We start from the raw sequence: 25,746 nt of genomic DNA on the forward strand, positions 1-25,746 counted from the left end.
GTATGCAAGACAAGTTTGAGCCAACTTCCGTCGGAAAAAATCCATGGATTTTGTTGTCGGAATGTCCAATCAATTTCCAACCGTGTGTACAGGGCAATATGGTACAGGTACATGGTACATCACTATTGTCAATGAATTAGTGCATGCATATATTATTATTTATGCTATTGCTTAGCGCGATTCTATTAATTATTTATTTTCAGACACTGTATTTTGTTGTGCAGAAGAATTGCTGCTTTCATCACTCTATTTCATATTTAATACTCTATATTTATTTCATATTTACTAATACGGTTTATGTTTAGGTACAATATTTAATTTTACCCTAGCGCAGTTTCTTTCTTTTTTCTTTTTGTTATTTATGAAAGGTAAATCCACTTTGCACTACAAGTGCAAACTACAAGTGCAAAGTGCACTTGAAATTGTACTGAAAGTGCACTTTGTAGTGCAGTCGCTGTAGATCTGAGAGGTAGATTTGAAATGAGGGGAACCTCTGCTGATTTTATTATCCAATCATGTGCAAGCTAAAATGTTGTTTTTTATTATCCTTGCATGTCCCCCTCGGATCTACAGCGACTGCACTTCCAAGTCCACTTGCAGTGCACAGTGGATTTGCCTTTAGTAAAAAAAAACCTTTGTGTTTGTGACCATTTTTTCTTCTTTTGCTTTGGTTAAAGCTCAAAAAATGTTGGTTTATTTTGAGTGACAGAGAAGCTTGTACATTTTATGCTTCTCCTTTCACTGCCTAGTCACGGACTAGACTTTCATGTATGACTGTACTGCAAAAGAGAGAAATCATGTCTCCTGCATTGGCAGACTGTGTAAATGTAGAATTGGATGGGTAAGAATACATATCCTTTGGCAGGTAAAACAGCTCACTTTTATGTATTATTTTCTGAATTTAGCTGTTTGCCTGGAGTTTAGTTTTCTTATTGTGTATTTTTTTTGTATTTAAAAAAAATCTATGGTTAGAGCTCTCTATACTTGTCCATCACTTGCTCATTTCCAGTTACGTGGCAAAAAAATAGAAGCAGAATGTAAACAGGAGGGGTATAAGCACAGAGATTTTGGCTTCAAATACTTATGCCCCGTACACACGGTCGGACTTTGTTCGGACATTACGACAACAAAATCCTAGGATTTTTTCCGATGGATGTTGACTCAAACTTGTCTTGCATACACACGGTCACACAAAGTTGTCGGAAAATCCGATCGTTCTGAACGCGGTGACGTAAAACACGTACGTCGGGACTATAAACGGGGCAATAGCCAATAGCTTTCGTCTCTTAATTTATTCTGAGCATGCGTGGCACTTTGTCCGTCAGATTTGTCTACACACGATCGGAATTTAAAGGATTGGATTTTGTTGTCGGAAAATTTTATAGCCTGCTCTCAAACTTTGTGTGTCGGAAATTCCAATGAAAAAAGTCCGATGGAGCCCACACACGGTCGGAATTTCCGACAACAAGCTCCGATCGCACATATTCCGTCGGAATGTCCGACCGTGTGTACAGGGCATTAGTGTGATTATCTTTCAATGCAGTATCATTGGTGGGAGAGTTTTCAGTAGATAAAGCTTAGCACAAATGAATTGCATACTGCAATAATTGTCATCACAATTTATCTGTCTCCTATGCTTATAACACATATGTATGATATTGAACAGAGATATTCCAACCTAAAAACGTGCTATTCATTTAACCACTTGAGGACCAGAAAATTTTCCCCCTTAATGACCGCGCCATTTTATTTGTGATACGGCACTGCGCCGCTTTAACTGACAATTGCGCGGTCGCGCGATGCTGTACCCAAACAAAATAGAGCTTTCTTTTGGTGGTATTTGATCACCTCTGCGGTTTTTATTTTTTGCACTATAAACAACAAAAGAGCGACAATTTTGAAAAAACAAAACAATATTTTTTACTTTTTGCTATAATAAATATGCAAAAAAAAAGTGTAAAAAAAAATGTCTTCATCAGTTTACACCAATATGTATTCTTCTACATATTTTTGGTAAAAAAAAAAATCGCAATAAGCGTGTATTGATCGGTTTGCGCAAAAGTTATCGCGACTACAAAATAGAGAATAGATATAGGTCCCTTTTTTTTTTTTTTTACCAGTAACGGCGGCAATCAGTGATTTTTAGCAGGACTGCGACATTGCGGTGGACAGATCGGACACCTGACTGACATTTTTTACACTTTTTTGGGAACTAGTGACATTATTACAGTAATCAATGCTAAAAATATGCACTGTTATTGTACTAATGACACTGGCAGGGGAGGGGTTAACACTAGGGGGCGATCAAGGGGTTAAATGTGTTTTCTAACTGTATGGAGGACTGTGTCACTGGGGAAATACACAGATCCATCTTCCTGCATAACAGAAAGACAGGATCTGTGTGATCTCCCCTGTTAGAACAGAGATTTGCCTTGTTTAGACAGGCAAATCCCTGTTCTGTCACTGCTGGGAATGATCGCGGGTGGCCGGCGGACATCGAGTCCGCCCCACCAGCTGATTGGCTCCCCTGCTGGCCAGTGGTCGCGCGCGCCCACAAATCGCTGTGTGTGAGCCGACGTACAATGATGGCCATTTGCGGGAACCAGCCACATCGCCGCAGTACAACTGGTCCTTAAACGGTTAACCAAGTCTCATCCAGAACTTCTGTCCCTCAATCTAAAAAGGAACTTCACCGAGTTGTAAAAAAATGGAAAGTCAGCAACTGCAAATTACATAGCTGCTGACTTTTAAGAAGCAGATACTTACCAGTCCAAGGAGTCCAGTGCTGTCTTCCCGCAGCTAAATCTTTGCTGGGCTTAAACTCTCCAGGGCCGCCATCTTAGATTTCGGTGCCGATGACCTGATGTCTCACAGCCAGATCCCCACTGTGCCAAGCACGGCAGTATTGTGAGACCTTTCATGTAGCCTTCTGGGACATGTCAAGGCCAAGAGGATTGAGAAAGTGGCAGTGGGCACTTGTCAAAAAAATGGCAACCTCCTGCAAGTTGTTAGGGGTTGGGGGGAGGAAGAGGATTAGCTGTACTTTCCTTTTTGGGTGAAGGTCTGCTTTATTCTCTAATGCCGCGTACACACGGTCGGACTTTTCGTCTACAAAAGTCCGACAGCCTGTCCGACAGACTTTCGATGGACTTTTGTTGGACTTTTGGCGGACTTGCGGCAGACTTTCTTACGAACGGACTTGCCTACATACGATCACACAAAAGTCCGACGAATTCGTACGTGATGACGTACACCAGACTAAAATAAGGAAGTTGATAGCCAGTAGCCAATAGCTGCCCTAGCGTGGGTTTTTGTCCGTCGGACTAGCACACAGACGAGCGGATTTCTGGGTCCGGCGCAGTTACGACGTAAAGATTTGAAGCATGTTTCAAATCTAAAGTCCGTCAGATTTGAGGCTGGAAAAGTCAGCTGAAAGTCCGGGGAAGCCTACACACGATCGGATTGTCAGCCAGCTTTAGTCCGTCGGTGTCCGTCGGACTTTTGTAGATGAAAAGTCCGACCGTGTGTACGCGGCATAACTCCTATCTTCAACCTGACCCATAACCCTTAACCACTTGTTGTTCCAGGTGGACAGCCTATGACGTCCTCCCAGAACGCTCCTCGCACGCGCCCCATGGGCCACTCTTGGTGCAATCTGTCAGCTGATGAATGATCGGTGTACTGGCCCTCTGCCAGTACCATGTGATCATTGTGACCAATCACAGCAGATCACATGACAATTGTAAACAATGAATGGCTTTCGTTCATACCATGCATTGTGTACACTTGTGTTGCTAACTGTGATTGGTCACAGTGATCACATGGTACAGACAGGGCAAATTACAGCCCATCTGTACCATGTGATTAGCTGTGGCCAGTCACAGCTGATCACAACAAAACACACTGAATTAATCAATTTAATTCAGTAAAAATGGTTCCCGATCACTTCCCCAGCAGTAAAATGTTACTATGGTAACGTCGTATTGCTCTGGTCACAGTGTGTTAAAAAAAAAAAAAGGAATTGTAAAGAAGAAAAAAAAGAAAAAAAATAGAAAAAAATATTACTATTATTATTTATTTTTTTACATACTGTCACCAGTTAAAGTCTCTGATCTCTGCCACACCAGTTATATAATGATGCTGTACTGCACTGGTGACAGTATGTAAAAAAATGTGAAAAAAAATATTTTATTTTTAATTTCTTCATTTCCAAAAAATTGTAACAAAAATTACCTAAATACATTGGACTGTTTACTTTCCAAAAAGGGGTCATTTGATATTTGTACTGTTCTGGCATTTCCGGGCCTCAAGAAATGAGATACGATTGATCGATTTTCAGACATACAGTGGGGAAAATAATTATTTGATCCCCTGCAGATTTTGTAAGTTTGTCCACTTACAAAGAAATGAAGGGTCTATAGTTTTTATCATAGGTGTATTTTAAATGATAGAGACAGAATATCAACCAAAAATCCAGATAAAAAACACATGATACAAATGTTATAAATTGAGTTGCAGTTCAGTGAGGAAAATGAGTATTTGATCCCCAAGCAAACATGACTTAGTACTTGGTGGAGGAACCCTTGCTTGCACGCACAGATGTAAGATGTTTCTTGTAGTTGGTGACCAGGTTTTGCACACATCTCAGGAGGGATTTGGTCCACTCTTCTTTACAGATCTTCTCTAAATCCTTAAGGTAGCTTGGCTGTCGCTTGACAACTCAAAGTTTCTGCTCCCTCCATGGTGTTCTTAGAGCCCTTTCACACTGGGGCGGTTTGCAGGCGCTATTGCGCTAATAATAGCGCCTGCAAACCGACCCGAAAGTGCCGCTGCATGTATTCCTGTGTGAAAACCCCGAGGGCTTTCACACTGGAGCGATGCGCTGGCAGGACGGTAAAAAAAGTCCTGCCAGCAGCATCTTCGGAGCGGTGAAGGAGCGGTGTGTATACCGCTCCTTTACCGCTCCTGCCCATTGAAATCAATGGGACAGCGCGGCTATACCGCCGGCAAAGCGCCTCTGCAGAGGCGCTTTGCGGTGGTATTTAACCCTTTCTCGGCCACTAGCGGGGGTAAAACCGCCCCGCTAGCGGCCGCATACCGACGGTAAAACGCCGCTAATAGCGCCGTTTTACCGCCGACGCCGCCCCCCGCCCCAGTGTGAAAGGGCTCTTAGGGTCATAGTCAGCATTTTTCTTCCTCCAAACACGGCGAGTCCCCCTCCTCAAGAAGGCACATGTACAGTCATGCCAATGAACATTTAAATGATTCAGAGAAGGATTGGGAGAAAGTGCTGTGGTCAGATGAGATCAAAATTGAGCTCTTTGGCATTAACTTGACTCGCTGTGTTTGGAGGAAGAAAAATGATGACTATGACCCTAAGAACACCATCCCTACAGTCAAGCACAAATGTGGAAACATCATGCTTTGGGGCTGTTTCTCTGCTAAAGGTACAGGATGACTTTGCCGCATTGAGGGGCCAATGGACGGGGCCATTTATTGTAAAATCTTGGATGAGAACCTTCTTCCCTCGGCCAGAACACTGAAGATGGGTCGTGGATGGGTCTTCCAGCATGAAAATGACCCAAAAAAGGCAACAAAGGAGTGGCTCAAGGAGAACATTAAGGTCATAGAGTGGCCTAGTCAGTCTCCAGACCGTAATCCTATAGAAAATTTATGGAGGGAGCTGAGTTGCCAAAAGACAGCCAAGAAACCTTAAGGCTTTAGAAAAGATCTGTAAAGAAGAGTGGACCAAAATCCCTCCTGAGATGTGTGCAAACCTGGTCACCAACTACAAGAAACATCTTACCTCTGTGCTTGTCAACAAGGGTTTCTCCACCAAGTACTAAGTCATGTTTTGCTTGGTGATCAAATACTTATTTTACTCACTGAATTGCAACTCAATTTATAACATTTGTATCGTGTGTTTTTTTCTGGATTTTTGGATGATATTCTGTCCCTATCATTTAAAATACGCCTATGATAAAAATTATAGACCCTTCATTTCTTTGTAAGTGGGCAAACTTACAAACCCTGCAGGGGATCAAATAATTATTTTCCCAACTGTACAATTAATACCATAGTTTATGGATTATATAACTTCCCTACAGAATAAATAATATACACTGATTTGTGTTATTTTTACCAAAGAAATGTAGCGGAAAACATTTTGGCCTAAATTTATGAAGAAAGATCATTTATTTGCAAAATTTTATAGAGGAAAATTTGTTTTCTTTTTAAAATTTTAAGGATTTTTTATTTATTTAGCAAAAACTAAATAACCCAGTGATGAAAAAATACCACCGAAAGAAAGCTCTATTTGTGTGGGAAAAAATTATAAAAATGTCATTTGAGTACAGTGTTGCATGACCGCGCAATTGTCATTCAAAGTGTGACAGCACTGAAAGCTGAAAATTGGCCTGGGCAGTAAGGGGGTGGAAGTGCTCAGTGTTGAAGTGGTTAAATAAATTTAACCCATAAACAGAAGCCTAAATCTAGCCTTCAATCTAACCCTAACACTACCCTTCAAACTAGCTTAACAGAATAAGGCCAGATGACCAGACAAAGAGTAACTGTAACTTGCAGTTTACAAAAAAATGTGCAAGTAAGGATCGTGCATACACCACGGAAAAATAATAAACAGATTATGAAAGCTGCACAAACATGGCTTCTTCACATGTCCCTGTGGCTCAATCAGGATAACATATGTCTACAAAGCATAGTCTCTAGATGACTTAATAGCAACAGAGTTCAGTTATAATACAATTCTATACAATGGGTTCAGGAGGACCCTGCTTGTGAGATCTTATAATCTATAAGAAAGGGGAAAGTGATACAAAACATAAACAACTGTGAGGGATGAGCTGATGGAGAAAGTAAAATTTCAGTTTTTAGGTTAAGGCGGGATAGATTTCCCTGCAGAGATGAGTTTTCAAGGATCGCTTAAAGCGGGGTTCCACCCAAATTTTGAACAATATCTGTATGTATTCTCTTCCTTGCCTAGATGCTGACATGCCGTTTAAAAAAATTGAAATCGCCGTAATTACCTTTTATTTTTCTATTCTTCTTTGCACTTCCTGGTTCTCCTCCCGTGGGAGTAGGCGTGTTTCTAGCCTCTCCCGGACTCCTGGGAGCTAGTCTCAGGCTTCCCAGGATGCCACTGAGCATGTGCGGGGAACGAGCGGTGAATGCTGGGAGCACAGCATTCACCACATCCAGGAAATAAATGCTTGTGGGCTTCAAATGCCCACAATGAAGTTGGAAACCGCCTGCAGTGAATAATATAAGTTATTCTTTCTGACGAAATCTGACACAGGCGGACATATTACACACAATATGTGAGTATGTAATGCTGAGAAGAAAAGTTTGTGAATGAACTCAAAAAAAAAAAAAAACGATAGATAGGTGGACCCCCGCTTTAAAGGTGGACAGAGTAGGATAGATTGGGGCAGGAAGTTCCAGAGGATGGGAGAGGCTCTGGAGAAGTCCTAGAGGTGGGCATGAGATGAGGTTAAGCAGGAGCTAGAGAGCAGGAGGCCTTGTGAGGAGCCGAGTGGAAGGTTTGGATGATATTTTGAGACAATGTTGGTGATGTAGATGGAGGTAGAGTTGTAAATGGCTTTGTATGTTGTTAGTATTTTGAATTTTATTAATTGGGTAATTGAAAGCCAGTGGAGTGATTGGCAGAGAGGGGCGGTGAACACTAAATGGTTGGCACAGTAGATCAGTCTGGTAGCAGCATTCATGATAGACTGAAGAGAGGATAGCCTATGGAGAGGTAGGCCAGTAAGAAGGGAGTTGCAATAGTCCAGGTGAGAGATAACAAGGGAGTGAATGAGGAGCTTTGTAGTGACATTGGTTAGGCTGCATCATGCGCCACCCAAGCTGGCACATACGCAGTGCGGGCTGGCTATGGTCCCTCAGGAAGCCACAGCCAGGTCTTGTATCTAAGATAGTTGTGCCGGAGACCCGCAGTGGTACAAAGAAGCAACTGCAGTAAGACAGCGCTGGACTCCAGGCACCAGTAAGTACCTGTTTTTTTAAAGTCAGCAGCTACAGCATTTGTAGCTGTTGACCTTCAAGAAAGAAAAATGTAATTAAAGATAGTTTGTTATTTATATGTCTATGGTATTATTTTGGGAGTATTTTAGGAGTACATCAATAGGGAGATTCATCTCAGGTAACCGCCTGGTTCGATTACCTTCCCCACTAGAAGCGTGTCTCTCCTATTTTGGAGGAAAATAGGAGCTTTTGGTCCATTTTTTTTGTTTTGTTTTACCAGCAGTGCCCAAGTTACACGCACGGGAGTCACATGACACCGGGGAGGGAAAATGGCTCATTGGTCCCAATTTGGACATTTTCACTTAGGGGTGTACTCACTTTTGTTGCCAGCGGTTTAGACATTAATGGAAACCTGCACAGATGTCTGTGAAATCGCCGCCGAAATCGGGACTGACACGCGGGTGTGAAATCGCGGCTTTATTCCCGCAGCTCAGTGTAAACCAGGGCTCAGCCCTGGTTCACATTGGTGCAATTTGGCATGCGATTTGACACGTCAAATCGCATGCCAAATCGGCGGCTATTGCCAGCAATGGCACCATCCGAATCAGTGCGAAGCTGACTTGATCAAATCACATGCTAAATCGCATCAATGTGAACCAGGGCTAAGCCCTGGTTCACATCGGAGTGATTTGGCATGCGATTTGACATGTCAAATCGCATGCCAATCAGCGGAGCCGCATCGATTCCCAAAAGTAGTTCCTGTACTACTTTTGGTGACTTCGGGGGGAGATTTGTATAGACATCTGTGCAGGAACCCACACAGATGTCTGTCAAATCGCCCCTGAAGTCGGACTGCATTGCATTGCATTCAGCTGAACTCGCACAATTTCTAACCCGCAACAATGTTAACCTAGGCTCAACCTTCGTTCGCATCAGGCCGATTTTACATGCAATGTGACATGTGAAATTGCATGGCAAATCACAGCCTATTGCCGGCAACAGCACCATCCAAATTGGTGCGACCGTGACTTTGCGGCACCGCACCGATTCCCAAAAGTAGTTCCTGCACTACTTTTGGCGACTTCAGGGGCGATTTCAATAGACATGCAGTGCTTATTTTCCTCATCGTTCTACAAACAATACCCCATAATGACAACGTGAAAGAAGTTTGTTTGAAATCTTTGCAAATTTATTAAAAATAAAAAAAAAATTAAAAATCCCATGTACATAAGTGTTCACAGCCTTTGCCATGACACTTAAAATTGAGTTCAGGTGGATTCTGTTTCCACTGATCATCCTTGAGATGTTTTTACAACTTGATTGGAGTCCACTTGTGGTAAATTCAGTTGATTGGACATGATTTGGAAATGCACACACCTATCTATATGCATAAATTCCTCCTCCTTCCAGTACAAATCTACCCCATGCTAAAATCCCACCTCTCAGCACAAATCTTTGCACCCCCATCCCCCAAATCCCCCCAGCTCAAATGCTCCCCCCCCCACAAAAAATTCACCCGTCCTAGCACTAATCGTCTACTCCTAAAATTTCCCCTTCACATCCCCCCCCCCACTTCAGGTTCCCCCCAGCACAAATTCCCCCCAAATTCCCTCTCCTAGCACAGATCTTCTTCCCCCTATCCCCCCTCCCAAAATAAATGCCCCTATATCACCACTTCTAGCACCCCGCCCCCCTATTCCCCCTCCTAGAACAATACTTATCACTTAGTCTATGCAGATATCATTAAAAGGGGATTTTCCAAATCCTTTCCAGAGTAAAAACACCACCACCGTGCACTTCTAAGCAGTAGTGACAATCCACCGTATAGTAGTTGAGCCTGCTTACCAGATGGCAAGCATAAAAGAGCAAGTGGCTTTAGCCCAGCCAAGGCCTTTTAGCTTGCTGGCGCTCCCGGTGTTCCTATGGGGGGGTAAATCTCCAGGCTCACTAATGTTGTCCACGTATCACCATTTAGCACGGGAAACCCGGATAACCCAATTGACAACGTCAGATGATGACGAAACGCGTCTGGGAAGGTACGCATTGCCGTCACCACGCTTTCGGAGTGGGAGAACGGGCTCCGTTTGTTTGCATGCCGGCCGGCTTTTTCGTATATGCAATCTTGCTAACCTAAATGTAATTGACTACGTGTTTTTTAAATAAATATCTGGAGGATTTTATACTATGGCGAGTTTTTCTTCCTTCTGGGTTATCCGGGTTTCCCGTGCTAAATGGTGATACGTGGACGACATTAGTGAGCCTGGAGATTTACCCCCCCATAGGAACACCGGGAGCGCCAGCAAGCTAAAAGGCCTTGGCTGGGCTAAAGCCACTTGCTCTTTTATGCTTGCCATCTGGTAAGCAGGCTCAACTACTATACGGTGGATTGTCACTACTGCTTAGAAGTGCACGGTGGTGGTGTTTTTACTCTGGAAAGGATTTGGAAAATCCCCTTTTAATGATATCTGCATAGACTATTATTTAACTCCTAGCGCAGCTTTTTACAGGACTTTAGAATTTTGGTGTAATCACACTATATGCTGCTGCTTATTTGTATTTTTTGTTAGCGCGGTTCTCTCCATTTAAATACTTATCACTTGCCTCCCCCCAAATTCCCCCTTCCAACACAAACCCCCCCCCCCAATCTCCTTGTTGCCCCCCCGCCCCTCCTGCCCAGCCCTTTTCCTGGCCCTGGGTATACCCATGTGCACTGAGGAATAGGTGCACATTTTAATGTGAGTGTGGTTTTAAACCTTTTAATACATGTGGTTTAAAGCGGTACACACTATGTAGTATGTTTTTGTTTGCCTTGAGTCACGGTGGAGCTGATGGAGCCGGTGGAGCCAGCAGTATTTGGGCCCCAGCAAAGCAACAAAACTCTATATGACCTCTATAATATACAGTGACCTATGATAAGTGCTTAAGGGTCCCTGCTCAGTCTGTCAAGGTCCGGTGAGTTTTATGCCACTGATCAGTGAGGGTGGAGGCTGAGAGAAGAGTAAGTAAGTAAAAGCATCCTCAGCTTGATTCACCCAGACCATGTCCCCAACAAGTTTCGCCCCACCCCAGGGGCTTAATCATGGACATAAAGGTCTGCTGGTGGCAGAGGAATAAATACCATCATCAGCCACCTAAATATTGATGTAGGTAAATCACTCAAAACATTTAAAGAGACAGGTAAGTAAAAAAATACACTGTGCAGCATAAGTTCAAGCCCCGGAAAAGCAACCAACCATAGACAGGAACTTCATGTGTTAGCAATAATGAGAGCTAGTATACAGTTTGGAGGTATGCATACACTGAAGCAAAAAGTACATTTTTTTAATTGTTTACTTGTTACTTTTAATTTTTTGAGTGGTTTATCTACATCAATATTTAGGCAGCTGATGATGGTATTTACCACCAGCAGACCCTCGTCTCCATGATTAAGACCCAGGGGTGGGGCAAAACATGTTGGAGACATGGTCTGGATGATTCGAGCTAAGGCTGCTTTTACTTCCTTACCACTCAGGCCGGGCGAGGTGGACGGCGGCCAGGCTACCTCTCTCTATAATATACAGGTCATTCTTTTAGGGTGAGAGCACATCTACACATGTGGTAGAGAAGAAGGGGAGTGAATCACTGTAGATACTGCACAGAGTGAATGGAAGATCTGTGGCACACGGGGGGGGGGGGGGGGGTTCATTTTTTTTGGACAGCACAGTTAGACTACAGATATTTATGTTGATCCTGTTTTGGATTACGCAGTTGGACTTTAATATTTTGTGTTTCTTCACAACACATTTATTTATGGTGTATTGTGTAAATGAAATTAGCGCTGCACTGTTATACTTACAGGGGTTTGTAGATTTTTATTTCACTGTATGTAGTGCTATTGGTACTGCCATTCAATAATTAATGACCATCAGCTAAATCATAGCCCACGCTGTGAATGTCTCAAGCATATTTACTCAGCAATAAAATTCTAGGAACATTAATCTCAAGTGTGGATCTTTTTTAAGGCTGTAATAAAGGAGATTAGTCAGTCACTTTGGTTGAGAATAAACGTAATCTATTGCATACTACAATATATGGGAATGAGGCCTCAAACACCAGACTATGCTCTTATCCTTTTCTATGGGCTTCTATTTAAAAAGTGTCCCTTCAACTGCACATACTATGCTAGACAGATGCTTGGGAGGGCTTTAGCTCTTAAAAGATTAAACCTGAACTCCAGGAAACCTAAAAATCTTGCTGTACAGTGGGTCTGCATCCACATTGCGAGGATTAACTGCTTGTCTAGGGGTCTTGGTAAAGCACTTTTACTTATCTGATCTTGTGGTCCTGCAGTCTCCTCTGCACTGCTAGACCGCTCCCTGAAGTCTCTTCTCAGCTATGCTCTGGCAGCCTAAGGTCCTCTGATGTCATCAACACTGATGCAGGGATCACAGCCCTGCTTTGGACCTGAGAACATTGAGGAACAACATGGGGGAGCAGAGGACCAGGTAGGTAAAACCGCTTTTCCATCACCTAGACATAAACATCCCACTGCAATGGAAGATTTTTTAGTTTCCTGGAGTTGGGATTTAAGGTTCCTAAAGGGTCTTAAAGACATATAATACGATAAACAATCATTACAAATTTCAGGAAAATGCTTTAAGCAATGACAAGCTGTTGTTACGATGGATCTGTCTCCTTCCAAGCTGTTGTTGAATTTGCCACGCAAGAAGGGGGGCAGGTTGAACTTCATAACTAGACTTAGGAAGCACCTAGCTACATGGGAAGGGGTTACATTTCAAAAAGCGGGAGGGCCTGAAAAACAATGTTTTTTTAAGCTCCCATTAAAGTCTATGAGGCCAAAAACGCACAATTCTGCCCCAAAGAGCTCCCCTACTTTCTTAAACTTCACACCAAAGCTGACAAATGACACCACGTTCAGATATGAAAGATCCCGTTGAGATTAATGGGATTCCTAATCTTAAACATTTTTGTGTTTCAGAAAAAACGCAACATAACCAGTGGCGGCCAGTTTATAAGAGGCCCAAAAAAAAAGTTTTGCCAAATAAGAAAGCTAAAAATAGAACTTTTTTTTTTTTTTTTAAAGTTCTATGTGTATGTACTGTGCGCCCGACCAATGGGTGTCTATTAGGTCCAGCAATTTTTGACAAGCATGTGATTAGAGCCTAAGCCTCTAATTGGCTTGTTTTAGGATGTCCTCGGGGGTGCAGAACCCAAACCCTCCCACTTTTTATTTTAGCGAATCAATATTCGCCATACCGTCACTTTTGGTTTCTGGCTCCTTGTTCCGGCCAATCAGGAGGCTGAAGATTTGAAATTGGAACCCAGAAAGAAGACCAGGTTAACACAAAAGCTGCTGGGTATCAGGGGAGCCGTGACCGTGGTGAGTCCAGACCTGGAGGAGTTTGTTTGCCCCCTCCCAAATAATTTTAGTACCAGCCACCACTGAACAAAAAGCTGTGTGAATGGGGTCTAGTATTACCTCAAAGGTTCTACACAGTAGGCAGGGCAACAGTTGTAGCCTATCACAGAGAGACGAGTGACAAGGAGTCCTGACAATCATTTGTTGTTCTCTCTGCATTGTGTCCATACAAGCTTGGCACTCAGCATATGCCTAATTTACATCAGTAAAATAAAATAAAATTACATTTTCTATGAAGGCTCCTGAGCCTGATATTATGTATGTAATAACTGAAACTCCCTTTCTTTTTCTAGGTATTGAACCATCGATTGTCATCCTGGTGTTTGGTCTGGTGTTTGCCTTGGCACTCTGTGGTGTTGGGGTCTCCTATCTTATCAGGTAACAATATAGAAGTCTACTTAGGTAGACACCAATACCTAGTACATGTCACCTTCTTCTTACCACCCATCTACTTAATTCTAGAAAACTATTTTAAATACTTTTTTGCAATACTATTGAGTTCCTTTAAAGTCCCACCCCAGGGGATTTCTAACTTTCAAGCTATTTAGGGATGTGGCACGTTAGGGAAAATACAATCACCAATATCCTTCCATCTACTTAATTCTATTCCTTTTTTTTTTATTCCTCATCTCTCCTCATCTATCATGCCTGTCTAAACCATAAAGGTCAAGAACCCAAGAACAGAAAATTTGTATAGAGCAGCTAGTTACCAGTTGCTGAATGCAATGGCTGCATTCCTTTTTTATTTCTTTTTTTTTTTTAGGCTAAAAAGTACAGTAAATCAGGACTGGTTGAGAGAGGTAAATGCGTCCCTGCCATATAAAAAAGTACTCTACATACACAGGGGTTGTCCTAAAAAGTACCATAAGATATGGAGCGCATGGCTAACCAACGATAATACCTGTACTACATGATCACTAATGTATAGCTGCAAGATTATGGAGGCTACGGTTTTCATTATTCTAGGAAGGTATTTTGGGGAAATGTCTAGTTTAATATGAACATTACAATGTAAATGGCTAACCTAGTTACAATGTCCAAGCTATGCACATAGTAGTACCTCCTTAGTCCGGTGTAAACAATGATGGAAAAGCAAGTTAGAATATATGTAATGCTCATAACCATTGATGCTGCTGACATGACACGTTTCTTTTATTTGTATGATGTGTTTTTTGACAACAATAAACATGTTTTTTTCAAAAATAAAAAAAAGTACAGTAAATACCCATTGATCTTGCTATAGATTCAGTGTTCTTTTAAATCCATGAGTTGAATTGGAAGCATAAAACAATTTTATCTTCTTCTTCTGTAAACTAATCTCCCTATCTCCCATATATACCTGAAAAAAAACAGATTTGTTTGAAGTCCAGCCTAGGGTGACATCCATGGCTTCCTCCATAGATACAGTGGGGGAGTGAACAAAGTCACCCAGGGACAGGAAGCTTGTTATTTGCTGCTCACCAGGTGACAATAAAGGGAAGAAAGCCTAAAAAAGGAAACTAATGCAAACACATCTAAAGATTTGTAAACTGCAATATAATACATTTTTGTTCTTGCGGTTAAGAGCCTTTAAGGACTTGTTCACACCAGCCACTCAGGTGCGGTACGACCCGACTGAGCTCAGCGAAGTGATGAAGCCCTAAGGCTCTGTGTATAGCACTGTTTGTTTTTTTCTTTAACAAACTTTATTGAGATGCCACACAGACATCTCATAAAGTTCAATTGCCGGCCGCCCGGTGCAAAGCAGTGGATTGCCTCGCACTGATCTACACTGAAAAAAGTATTCCGTGCAGTACTTTTTTTCAGCGCATCATGCCTTCACACCACCCCAACACAGTGGTGTGAACCAAGCATATAGGAGACAAGATATTTTGCTTTGCTTATGCAGTGGGACTGCGCTGGAGCAGCCGCCCAACGTAGTCCCACCGCATCTGGTGTGAACCAGCCCATAGAGCCCAGTCAGAATGTGTTGCTTTACACACACAAATTAACTGCTTTTCATCTTTTCATCCATAGGGTGTATATATATATATATATATATATATATATATATATATATATATATATATATGGCCTTAGATGGAAGTGGTTATATCAGGATCATGGCTGCAGCTGCATATACACTATATATATATATATATATATATATATATATATATTACAAAAGTATTGGGACGCCTGCCTTTACACTCCTCTGGGAAGGTTGTCTACAAGGTTTACAAGTGTGTCTATACGTATGTTTGACCATTCTTCCAGAAGTTCAGTTGGGACGAGAAGGCCTGGCTCGCAGTCTCCACTCTAATTCATCCCAAAGGTGTTCTATCGGGTTGAAGTCAGAACTCTGTGCAGGTTAGTCAAGTTCCTCCACCCCAAAATCGCTCATACATGTCTTTATGGACCTTGCTTTGTGCACTGGTGTGCAGTCATGTTGGAAAATGAAGGGGCCATCCCCAAACTGTTCCCACAAAGTTGGGAGCATGGAATTGTCCAAAATGTCTTGGTATGCTGACGCCTTAAGAGTTCCTTTTACTGGAACTGAGGGGCCAAGCCCAACCCCCGAAAAACAACAGCACACCATAACCCCCCCCTCTACCAAATGATTTGGACCAGTGCACAAAGCAAGGTCCATAAAGACATGGATGAGAGAGTTTGGGGTGGAGGAACTTGACTGGCCCATGGACACACTCCTAAACCTTGTGGACAGCCTTCCCAGAAGAGTTGAAGCTGTTATAGCTGCAAAGGGTGGGCCAACTCAATATTGAACCCTACGGACTAAGACTGGGATACAATTAAATGTGCGTGTAAAGGCAGGCATCCCAATACTTTTGAAAATATAGTGTATATATGTATATATATATATATATATATATATATATATATATATGGCCTCAGATTGAAGTGGTTATATCAGGATTATGGCTGCAGCTGCATATATTTTATTTTGTTATTGTGCCCAAACATACACTTTAACCCTTTTCAAATCCAAACTAAAAAAAATATTTTGTCTTTCAACATACTTTAGTGCAGTGGTCTCCAAACTGTGGCCCTTTGCTTGCCTCTATCCGGCCCTTGGAACACCATTCCTCCCACTGACACCATAGATGGGGCATTCTTCCACCCACTGACACTGTCAATGGGGCACTATTCCTCCCAATGATACCAACAATGGGGCACTTTTCCTCCTGTTAAAACCAGTGATGGGGCAGTGTGTACTCCAGTGATGCCGGGACATTTTCTACTCACACTGACCGCAGTCCGGCCCCCCTGAAGCCTAAAGGACAGTAAACTGGCCCTTTGTTTAAAGGGCCAGTTTACTGTCTTCAGTGTAACACACAGTGGCGGCCCCTCCATACCCCCTCGCAGGTCGGTCGGTCGGGTCTGGTGCACTTACCCCATCTATGGTGGGCAGCGCCTCTCCCGGGCTTCCTTGCTCGGCGGCGGCGGCAACAGCTTTCCCTTCCCCTGTCCTCCATGGGCATCACGGCGGCTTCCGTTTCCTCCCTCCTACTCGGCGGTCAATTGTGACTCTTCTCTTTTCGGACAATCGGAAAACGGGTCTCAGACTGCTTTTGATTGGCCGGATTGAGGATTAGTGTTTCAATAGCGAATATTCATTCGCTATTGTAACACCTGGGTAGGTTCATGGCGAAATGCTCTGCGCCACGAGCCCACCCTATTTTGAAGCCTATTAGAGCCTCTGGCTCTAATCAGGTGCTTTAAAAAAAACACCCCCACTGCTGTAATTCACGCGCCCGGCGTCCTGAAAGGGGCCAGACGCATGAATAGGGGGTGGCGGTGTCCTGTTAAAATATGCCGTGGATAGAGCATGGGGGTAGCGGCTGTAGATAGAGGGGGCGGCGCTCCTAATGGATGGGCCGCCACTGGTAATAACACATGTTCACCATAACATCCCAGCTATCTAAATGTTTATCTGTTAGCACTTAGCAAATATAATCGCTTACATTGGTTTCAGTTCAGTATTCGGCATGTGCTATATAACTAAATGTACATATGAAACAAATGTAATATCGACATGGGAATGTGTTTGGGAGGAGCGCTCCAGTTTTTTAGCCCAGATCTCTGGTATTCGGGTCTGGTGTGAAGTATACGTCCCATGGGGCAGATGACATCACTGACAGCTGGGATCTTGGCTCATCCCGGCCGGGAGATATTTTCCTGCGGCTCTCAGGCTGCATCTTGAAGTAATCTCCAGAATTTAATTTGTGCTCTTTGTTTAATGTGTTCAAAATCCTTTTGACATGGTGATATAATTGAGGTTCGTGCAAAGGTTAGGCAGTTGTTGCTCGTAAGGTGTTGCGTCAGCAGAAAGGATTATACATTATATTATGTATATTATTTTATATTTTATCCAAGCATTGAAGCATGGGACATTGGTTCCTGTTGCCATGACTGACACAGAAAACAAATTCAAACATTTCCTATCTCATATTAAATAAAAATGCTGCCACCCCCTTCATGACCAGGCTATTTTTTTGCGATACGGCACTGCGTTGCTTTAACTGACAATTGCGCGGTCGTGCGAAGTTGTACCCAAATAAAATTGATGTCCTTTTTTCCCCCCCCCACAAATAGAGATTTTTTTTGAGGGTATTTGATCACCTATTCTAATAGCTTTACAAAACGCAGCAACATCCAACGTTAGAGACAATTTATTCTTCCAAAGCAAATACGCGTTTTGCACACTGGTACTGACTAGCATTCCAATGTTTCTCTTCTCCCTCAATTTCTCTCCATCAGTCAGCTAATGTGACCCCCAGTACTGAGGGAGAGAGGTACAGGAGGGTCAAACAAGGATGCTGTGGAGGCGACAGACATCCTCCTTTTTAATCACTTAGCACCGGCGGCTCCCGGTCCTTTAAGAGGTTTATGACACCAGGAGGCGGGGCACGGCTTAATATCACGTGACTGCTGTGATTGGCTGTCACGGCGGTCATGTGGTCCGAAAACTCCCAGTCACAAGGAGCGATCAGAAGCTTTCGTTTAGGCGATGGTAACTGTGCCAGGAGTGGCAGCAGTGGGGGAAAAAAAAGAGGTCCATTACATTTTATTGTTTGCACTATAAACAAAAAAGACCAACAGTTAAAAAAAAAAAAAAAAAATTTTTTACTTTCTGCTATAATAAATATCCAATAAAAAAAATGTAAAAAATCGAATTTTTTCATCAGTTTAGGCCAATATGTATTCTGCTACATATTTTTGGATAAAAAAAATCCCAATACGAGAATATATTGATTGGTTTGCGCAAAAGTTATAGCGTCTACAAACTATGGGATATTTTTATGATTGATTTTTCTAGTAATGGCGGCGATCAGTGATTTTTAGCAAGGCTGCGACATTTCTCGCGGACAAAACTGACACCAAGTGATGCTTTTTGAGGACCAGTGACACCAATACAGTGATCAGTGCTAAAAAAAAAAAGCACTGTCACTGTATAAATGACACTGGCGGGAAGGGGTTAACACCAGGGGTGCTCAAAGGGTTAAATGTGCTCCTAGGGAGTGCTTTCTAACTGTGGCGTGAATGCTGTGGCTGAAGGAAAATGGAGATCCATGTTTCTGCTTAGCAGAAACACAAGATCTCCATTTTCTTCCCTCACAGAATGGCATTCTGCCTTGTTTACATAGGCAGACCGCCATTCTGCCTCTCCTGCGGATGAAGCCGGCCTTTAAGTTACACAAAGCCACGGGATTTCATTCTGCACCATTACGCCTTTCTAGATACTGGCATCCTAAAGACCACTGACTTTGTCAGTTAACCCCTTGGTGCCCGCCGTACGCAAATATACTGCCTCTTACATATTTGTGTGAATTGTTGCCACTACACCTGTGCCGAGAGCACTCTCGTTGTGCGCTCCCGGCACAGTTACCGTCGCCTAAACGAAAGCTCCTGATCGCTCCTTGTGATCGGGAGTTTTCGGACCACATGACTGCCGTGACAGCCAATCAAGGCAGTCACGTGATATTAAGCCACGCCCCGCCTCCTGGCCTCATAAACCTTTTTAAAGGGCCTGGAGGTGCCGGCGCTAAATGGTTAATAAGGAGGTCGTCTTTCGCCTCCACAATATCCTTGTTTGACCCTCCTGTACCCCTCTCCCTCAGCACTGGGGGTCACATTAGCTGACTGATGGAGAGAAATTGAGGGAGAAGAGAAACATTGGAATACTAGTCAGTACCAGTGTGCAAAACGTGTATTTGCTTTGGAAGAATAAATTGCCTCTAACGTTGGATGTCCTATGTGTGGGTGTTGCTGCATTTTGTAAAGCTATTAGAATAGTTTTTTACATTTTAGTATGAGGTGCCTCAAGATTGTCCATAATTTTAAAGGGTGTCCTCTCTGAAAAAAGGCCAGAGAAACACTGATTTAGAGGTTGTTGGAGTTTTTATGGGAGTGTATTTAGGGTAGTTTTATGTATTTCATGTAAGTGTTTTTTGTGTTTTTTTTTGGCATATTTGATCCTTATTTGTTTACCTTAACTTTATTTTTATAGGCATTTCCTTTGATAGGCTGACAGTGCCATTCCTTCTGCAGTGAAATCACAGCAGCATTGTCACCTTTGCTGTTGCTGTAGCTCCTTGGATGCTGGCACTTTTGGCAGCCCTATCAGGAATTCCCATGCATAGCTCTGCCCATAGTACTTTAGATAGACAGCACATTACTCTGTCTTCAGGAGCTTAATAAAATGATATAAAAGCCCTGCATAGTCCTTCCTACTCTATCCAGTGCTATCCAGAAGGGTGCAGGAGAAACCCAACTTCCCATCTTTATTTACCATTAAAAAAAGAGGTCCATTACATTTCTATTAAGACATTCCTTTTTATCACTCTTAAAACTAGAGGCTTTACATTGACTAATGAGGCTACTGAAGGACCTTTTTTGGCACAAGAGAGATTTGTTGGCCCTAGAGGTGCCTAAAGACTGGATTATCCCCTTTCAGTTTTCTAAATTACTGCCATGTTTGCTGGGCATTGAGCACAAACTGCCAATGACCACTGTTCATTTAAAGTAGACCTTAAAGAGGAACTGCAGTCTGCTCACATAATTTGTAATTAAAAACATCTTTGCCATTCTGAAGCTTCCCTCCAACCACTTTGCATATTATTTTATATATACTGTGATTTCTGTACTTGCCAAATATGCTGCAGAAATCTTCCTCCGCTGAGTCTGGCTGCATCCATTTTAACTGTGGGCAGGTGAAGCTGCCGCCTGTTCACTTTCTGGATTTACACAGAGGCACGCCTCCAGCTCTGCAATTTTCATTGGCCCTCTTATGACTCATCCCCCCTCCCATCCTGGCAAACTCTCACGAGAGTGAGAGAGCTGTGCATGATGTCATAATCCTAGGCTAATGACCAGACAAGAAACAGGAAGTGGGCTGTATAAGGTATTTACTGGCAGAAAAAAAAATGTTTTACTATCCAAAGTTAAAACAACAAGGGCAGAAGATTTAATCGATGGAAAGTTGAAAAAATGACTGAAGGTCGGTTTTAAGGCAAAACTTCTTTTTTTTTTCTTTTTCATTTTGGATGGAGTAAGGGAGGGTTATAGCCCCTGTCCCTTTGTTTGCCATCTGTATCCCATTAGGGAGATTCCTCTTCACTTCCAGGAAGTGAGAGGAAATTTCTCCAAAGTAATGAAATCTCTGCAAGGTCACGAGAATTTGTGTCCCCACTGGAAGATTTCCCCTCTATCATACCGCCCAACTTTTTGAGATGGGAATGAGGGACACCTATCAGCAAAAGTATGCAGACATAGGACACACCCCTTGCCACGCCCCCTTAAAGGAGAATTGTACAAAAAAACAAGATTGGTTAAACCCACAAGTGCTCTTTTTTACCATTATTACCTTTATATTGGCTTTTGGAATTTATAAATGCAGCAATTTAGAAATCAGATGAAAGGTTTAGCGCTGAAAAACACTTTTTGATAGATAAAAAGTGCATTTTATATACAACTATATAGATAAGACCAAAATGAGAAACAAATGAGGAGGAATAAGGGACAGAGGGACAATGCTCCAAATCAGGGAAAGCCCTTCGAAACCAGGGGCAGTTGGGAGCTATGCTCTATTAATGTTCTTGTGAGAACCCAAAATTTGTGATTTCACTTTTTGTAATGGTGCCTCATGCACACTGGGTGTCAAAAATGCTGGGTGATTGATGTTTTTTTCTGCATCTAAATGCCCCTCCGTGTTAGTTTATGTGCCCATGCACACATAGGCATTTACAGGCCTTTATAGACCGAAAACTGTGCGTTCAAGAGAGGAGCATTTAAGAAGAAAAAAACGCCAGGTGTGTTAAGTTCTTGAGTGTTCACTCATTTCAGTGGCCAGAATAAAATCATTTTACAATCAATAAAATGAATGAACACCAGTACATTTGACATGCCTGAAAAATGCAACTTTAAGCGCATTTTTAAGCTGCTTTTCTCCTGCAACGAGAAAGACATTTAGAAAAGCTGAGCAAGTGGCCCAGTGTGGATGAGACCTAAAAAGGGCAAATAAAGAGGGTAGATCTCCATAAGGACCCTTTCAGATGGAGCAGAATCCATCAAGCGGATCCGCCTGCTCAGACGTTGATCTCTCCGCTGATCCCCACTGGGCAGGCGGATGACAGGTCCGTGTTCGCTCCGCATACACAGTCTGCTGTTCTCTATGGGGCTGTCGGATGAAAACGGATTATTTGTCCATTTCCATTCGACTGTCATCCAAACCGATCTGCCTGACAGATGGGATCGGATGACGCTGGGGGTAAGTGGACACATGTCTGCTGACATCTGCTGCTCCATAGAGAGCAATGGGTGGTTCAATTGGGTCCACCTGAAAAAACGGATAGGTTGACCTGATTGGTCCGCTGGTGTAAAGGGGCATAATGGGGGCATAGACAGCAACATAAACCTGAGAGGTGTTCTAATTTCTCTCCATGTTACCCAAAACTAAAAAAAAAAAAAAGTTTAAAGGGAGACCACAAGAAGCATAACTATTCATGAGTTGCTTAGGCCAACCACACTAAAATAAGATCTAAATCTCAATTATACTGTGACGATTAGAAGATGTGATACTCATTGAAAATTAAGTCACAGTACCATCCAGAATTGCAAATACTGCATGGTGATAGTTTTAGGAAAGGTCTGCATTCTTTTCCTAAATACACGTAATATACAGTAACTGGATACAAATATTCATAGGTAAAGTTGATCCTGGGAATATCCGATTGCCTCTTGGGGAATCAGGAAGAAATGTTTTTCCCACGCTGGAGCAAATTGGATCATGCTTTATTGTTTTGTTTTTTTTCTTTTGCCTTCCTCTGGCTCAACTGTGGGTATAGGGTAGTGTATTTGAAGGTTTTCTATTTGTGTGTAGTTTTTATTTCTCTGTTGGTTGAACTAGATGGACTTGTGTCTTTTTTTCCACCATCTTAACTATGTAATTATGATTGCATTAAGACCATGGAAAGACTATCTCTGGTACCCAATGTGGGAGTCGTATGTGCAATAATATGCCCAAACCATTGTGACCCCATTTTGGATTTTAGCACAAGAAAACTGCTTGTACAGCACTATACTATATATATATATATATATATATATATATATATATATATATATATATATATATATATATATATATATATATATATATATATATATATATCATTGTGGTTTGGTTTGTCTTTTCCTGTTCCCTGTTCTGTAGGCCATGGGACAGGATGCATGACTTATGACTCATAACCAGATGGTCCGTAGACCCTTGTTAACTCATGATAATGTATCTTAAAAGGTCACTGACTTGTATAACCATATATCTATATATTTCTATACAAATACATAATTTACTAACCACTCCCCCCTCCCCTCTTTTGATTGGTAAGCTGAACCATATATAAGCTGTATACGCACCTAATAAAAGTGGAAATTTTACGAATGTACAACCTGCCTTTCATTTCATTCGGTGTCTCCAGATATCTGAGGGCCCTGTTGGTGTACCTATAGATGGGTGGTCGTCCAGAATACCTACTATTTCCTTTCAAATGGGGGCTCGTCTCGGGGTAAGACAATCATCCGCGATGGGTAGACCTTTGTCTATTTTGACTAATTCTTTCTTACCCTGGCTCTGATAAAGCCTTAGCCTTTTAAATTTAAAGAGAAAGGAAGAACGGACCACGCCTTAATAGACACACTCACAGGAGTGTAACATTATAGGGTCTTTGGGAGACCTGAGTCTATATTTAAAGTATCCTTTTGGGAAGGGTATTTAGGTAACCAACAGCGCCCGCTAAATCTTTGCTTCTCTTTCTGTTGCATAGAAGTAATAAGATAACTTGTGATTGCTGATTGGTATTGGTAGATTACCATCTCCCAGCATGACATTACAAAAGGCAGCACTGAGGATTATCTACTTATGTATTACACAAATAATGTTTTATGTTTTATTATTCCAGGCACAGTCTTCTTCAGATACAACTGGTAAAAGGACCAAACAAAATATTACTATCCCTGGATGACCTGACATTCATCAACCCCAAACTGAGTATGAAGGTGAGATGTCAAAAGATTAGTAAGCAGTACATGTTGGATGGATTAAACATGAATTGTCAATATGTCAATAAAAGTCCATATTATAGAGCCGACATAGACATTCTAGGCTCTAAGGGGCTCTTACAAATATATACAGGATCCTCTGTTAATTGCTGAATGGTTCCTGTGTGGGAGATTAATATAAAAAATAATTCACAAAAAAAGATGAATACAGCACAATACCCACTAAATGCCATAATATAACCTTTATTATATATGATAATACTCAAAGGTGTAAGATAAATGGATTCTGTTTTGAGTCTGCCAGGTATTTGTCCATATTATTTTCTTTTGTATTAACACAAAAAATGAGAATAAAAAGATCAGCTTTTGTTGGAGCAACAGATCAGATTTATTTTATTTTCACCCCTAAAATAAATCACTGGGGAGGATAAAGAAAACATCTGTTGGGATATTGGTAGAGACCAGCACAATTTGTGTTTTAAAGTGTTGGATACCTATGAACTTGGTCCAGTTTACATAAATACACCAATCTTTGCCTGGCTCCATTCAGGGCTTGGTAAAACACATTATATGGTCTTAAGTATGTGGACACCCCTCTAAAATATCACACATAGGGCATTTTCAGTGAAGTGCATGGCTAATGCTACAGCATACAAAGACCTTTTAGACAATTGTACGCTTCCAATTTTGTGGTAACAGTTTGGGGAAGATCTTTTCTTACAGCATGACTGTGACCCTGTACACAAAGCCATCTCCATAAAGACAAGTTTTGATGAGTTTGGCAAGAAGGAACTCGAGTGCCCTACGCAGAGCCTTGACCTCAACACTCCTGAACACCTTTGACCTCTTCTTGTACAACATCAGTACCTGACCCAACAAATGTTCTTTTGGCTGAATGGAACTCTTAAAAATCATCCCAGAAGAGTGGAGGTTACAAGGGAGGCCAACTCTATATTAATAAAAGTAAATATAAACAGTGCTTGCAGAGATGAAATACACATGCTCATATAATGTGCCTAAGTGCTCAAAAAGTGTGTATATATATATATATATATATATATATATATATATATAGTGCTGAAGTGCTTCAAGTATAACACACTCAATGTATAATAAAATAACAAATAATAAGAAGACAATCTCTAATTTTGTGTTAAGTGCTCCAAACAGATAAAGTACTATAGTACTATAGTACTATAGTAGTGCTGTGTGCCACGCTCCCCTCTTGTGACCCCACTCACCAAAGATAATTGACCTCCAGCTTTGCAGTCTGTGGGTCATACACACAGTGATCTATTGATCTGGTAGGATGGGAAGAACTCCTCAGAAACTCTCCATACAAAACAAGGGGGTCTTGGGGAATGCCAGAGAGACACAGATCTACCAGGCTTCAAAAGCAGAAAGAGCAGCTAATAGTGAAGCACTGCAGGGTAAGGCAAAAAGCGCAAGCTACAGTAGACGCCACTTACTAGACAATGGAAGAAAACAGGCATCAGTGTAGAGAAACAATTCTTCTGGGTTCGTTGCTGCTCAGCATGCGTTCCACAGAGGGCAGAAGTAACATCAATAGTTTGAATAGCCAGAAATACGTCAAATACATCAACGTATTTGCGGCTATTCCAATCATTGATGTCACTTCTGCCCTCCGTGGAACGCACGCCGAGCAGCGACAAACCCAGAAGAATTGTTTCTCTATACTGATGCCTGTTTTCTTCCATTGTCTAGTAAGTGGTGCCTAACTTGCGCTTATTGCCTTAGCCTGCAGTGCTTCA

General features: G+C 42.0%; 1 protein-coding gene across 2 annotated transcripts in view; it reads left to right on the forward strand.

Annotated features, from left to right (window-relative positions):
• The window catches only part of LOC141126853 (retinal guanylyl cyclase 2-like), a 211,856-nt gene that overhangs the window by 101,115 nt on the left and 84,995 nt on the right, over positions 1-25,746 (forward strand). For both annotated transcript variants that reach the window (XM_073612862.1, XM_073612863.1), the window contains exons 5-6: positions 13,711-13,795; positions 23,875-23,971. In XM_073612862.1, the coding sequence (XP_073468963.1) occupies positions 13,711-13,795; positions 23,875-23,971 (182 nt within the window). The remainder of the gene's footprint in view (positions 1-13,710; positions 13,796-23,874; positions 23,972-25,746) is intronic.

The sequence above is a fragment of the Aquarana catesbeiana genome, linkage group LG02, assembly GCF_042186555.1.
Source record: "Aquarana catesbeiana isolate 2022-GZ linkage group LG02, ASM4218655v1, whole genome shotgun sequence".
Taxonomy (NCBI): domain Eukaryota; kingdom Metazoa; phylum Chordata; class Amphibia; order Anura; family Ranidae; genus Aquarana; species Aquarana catesbeiana.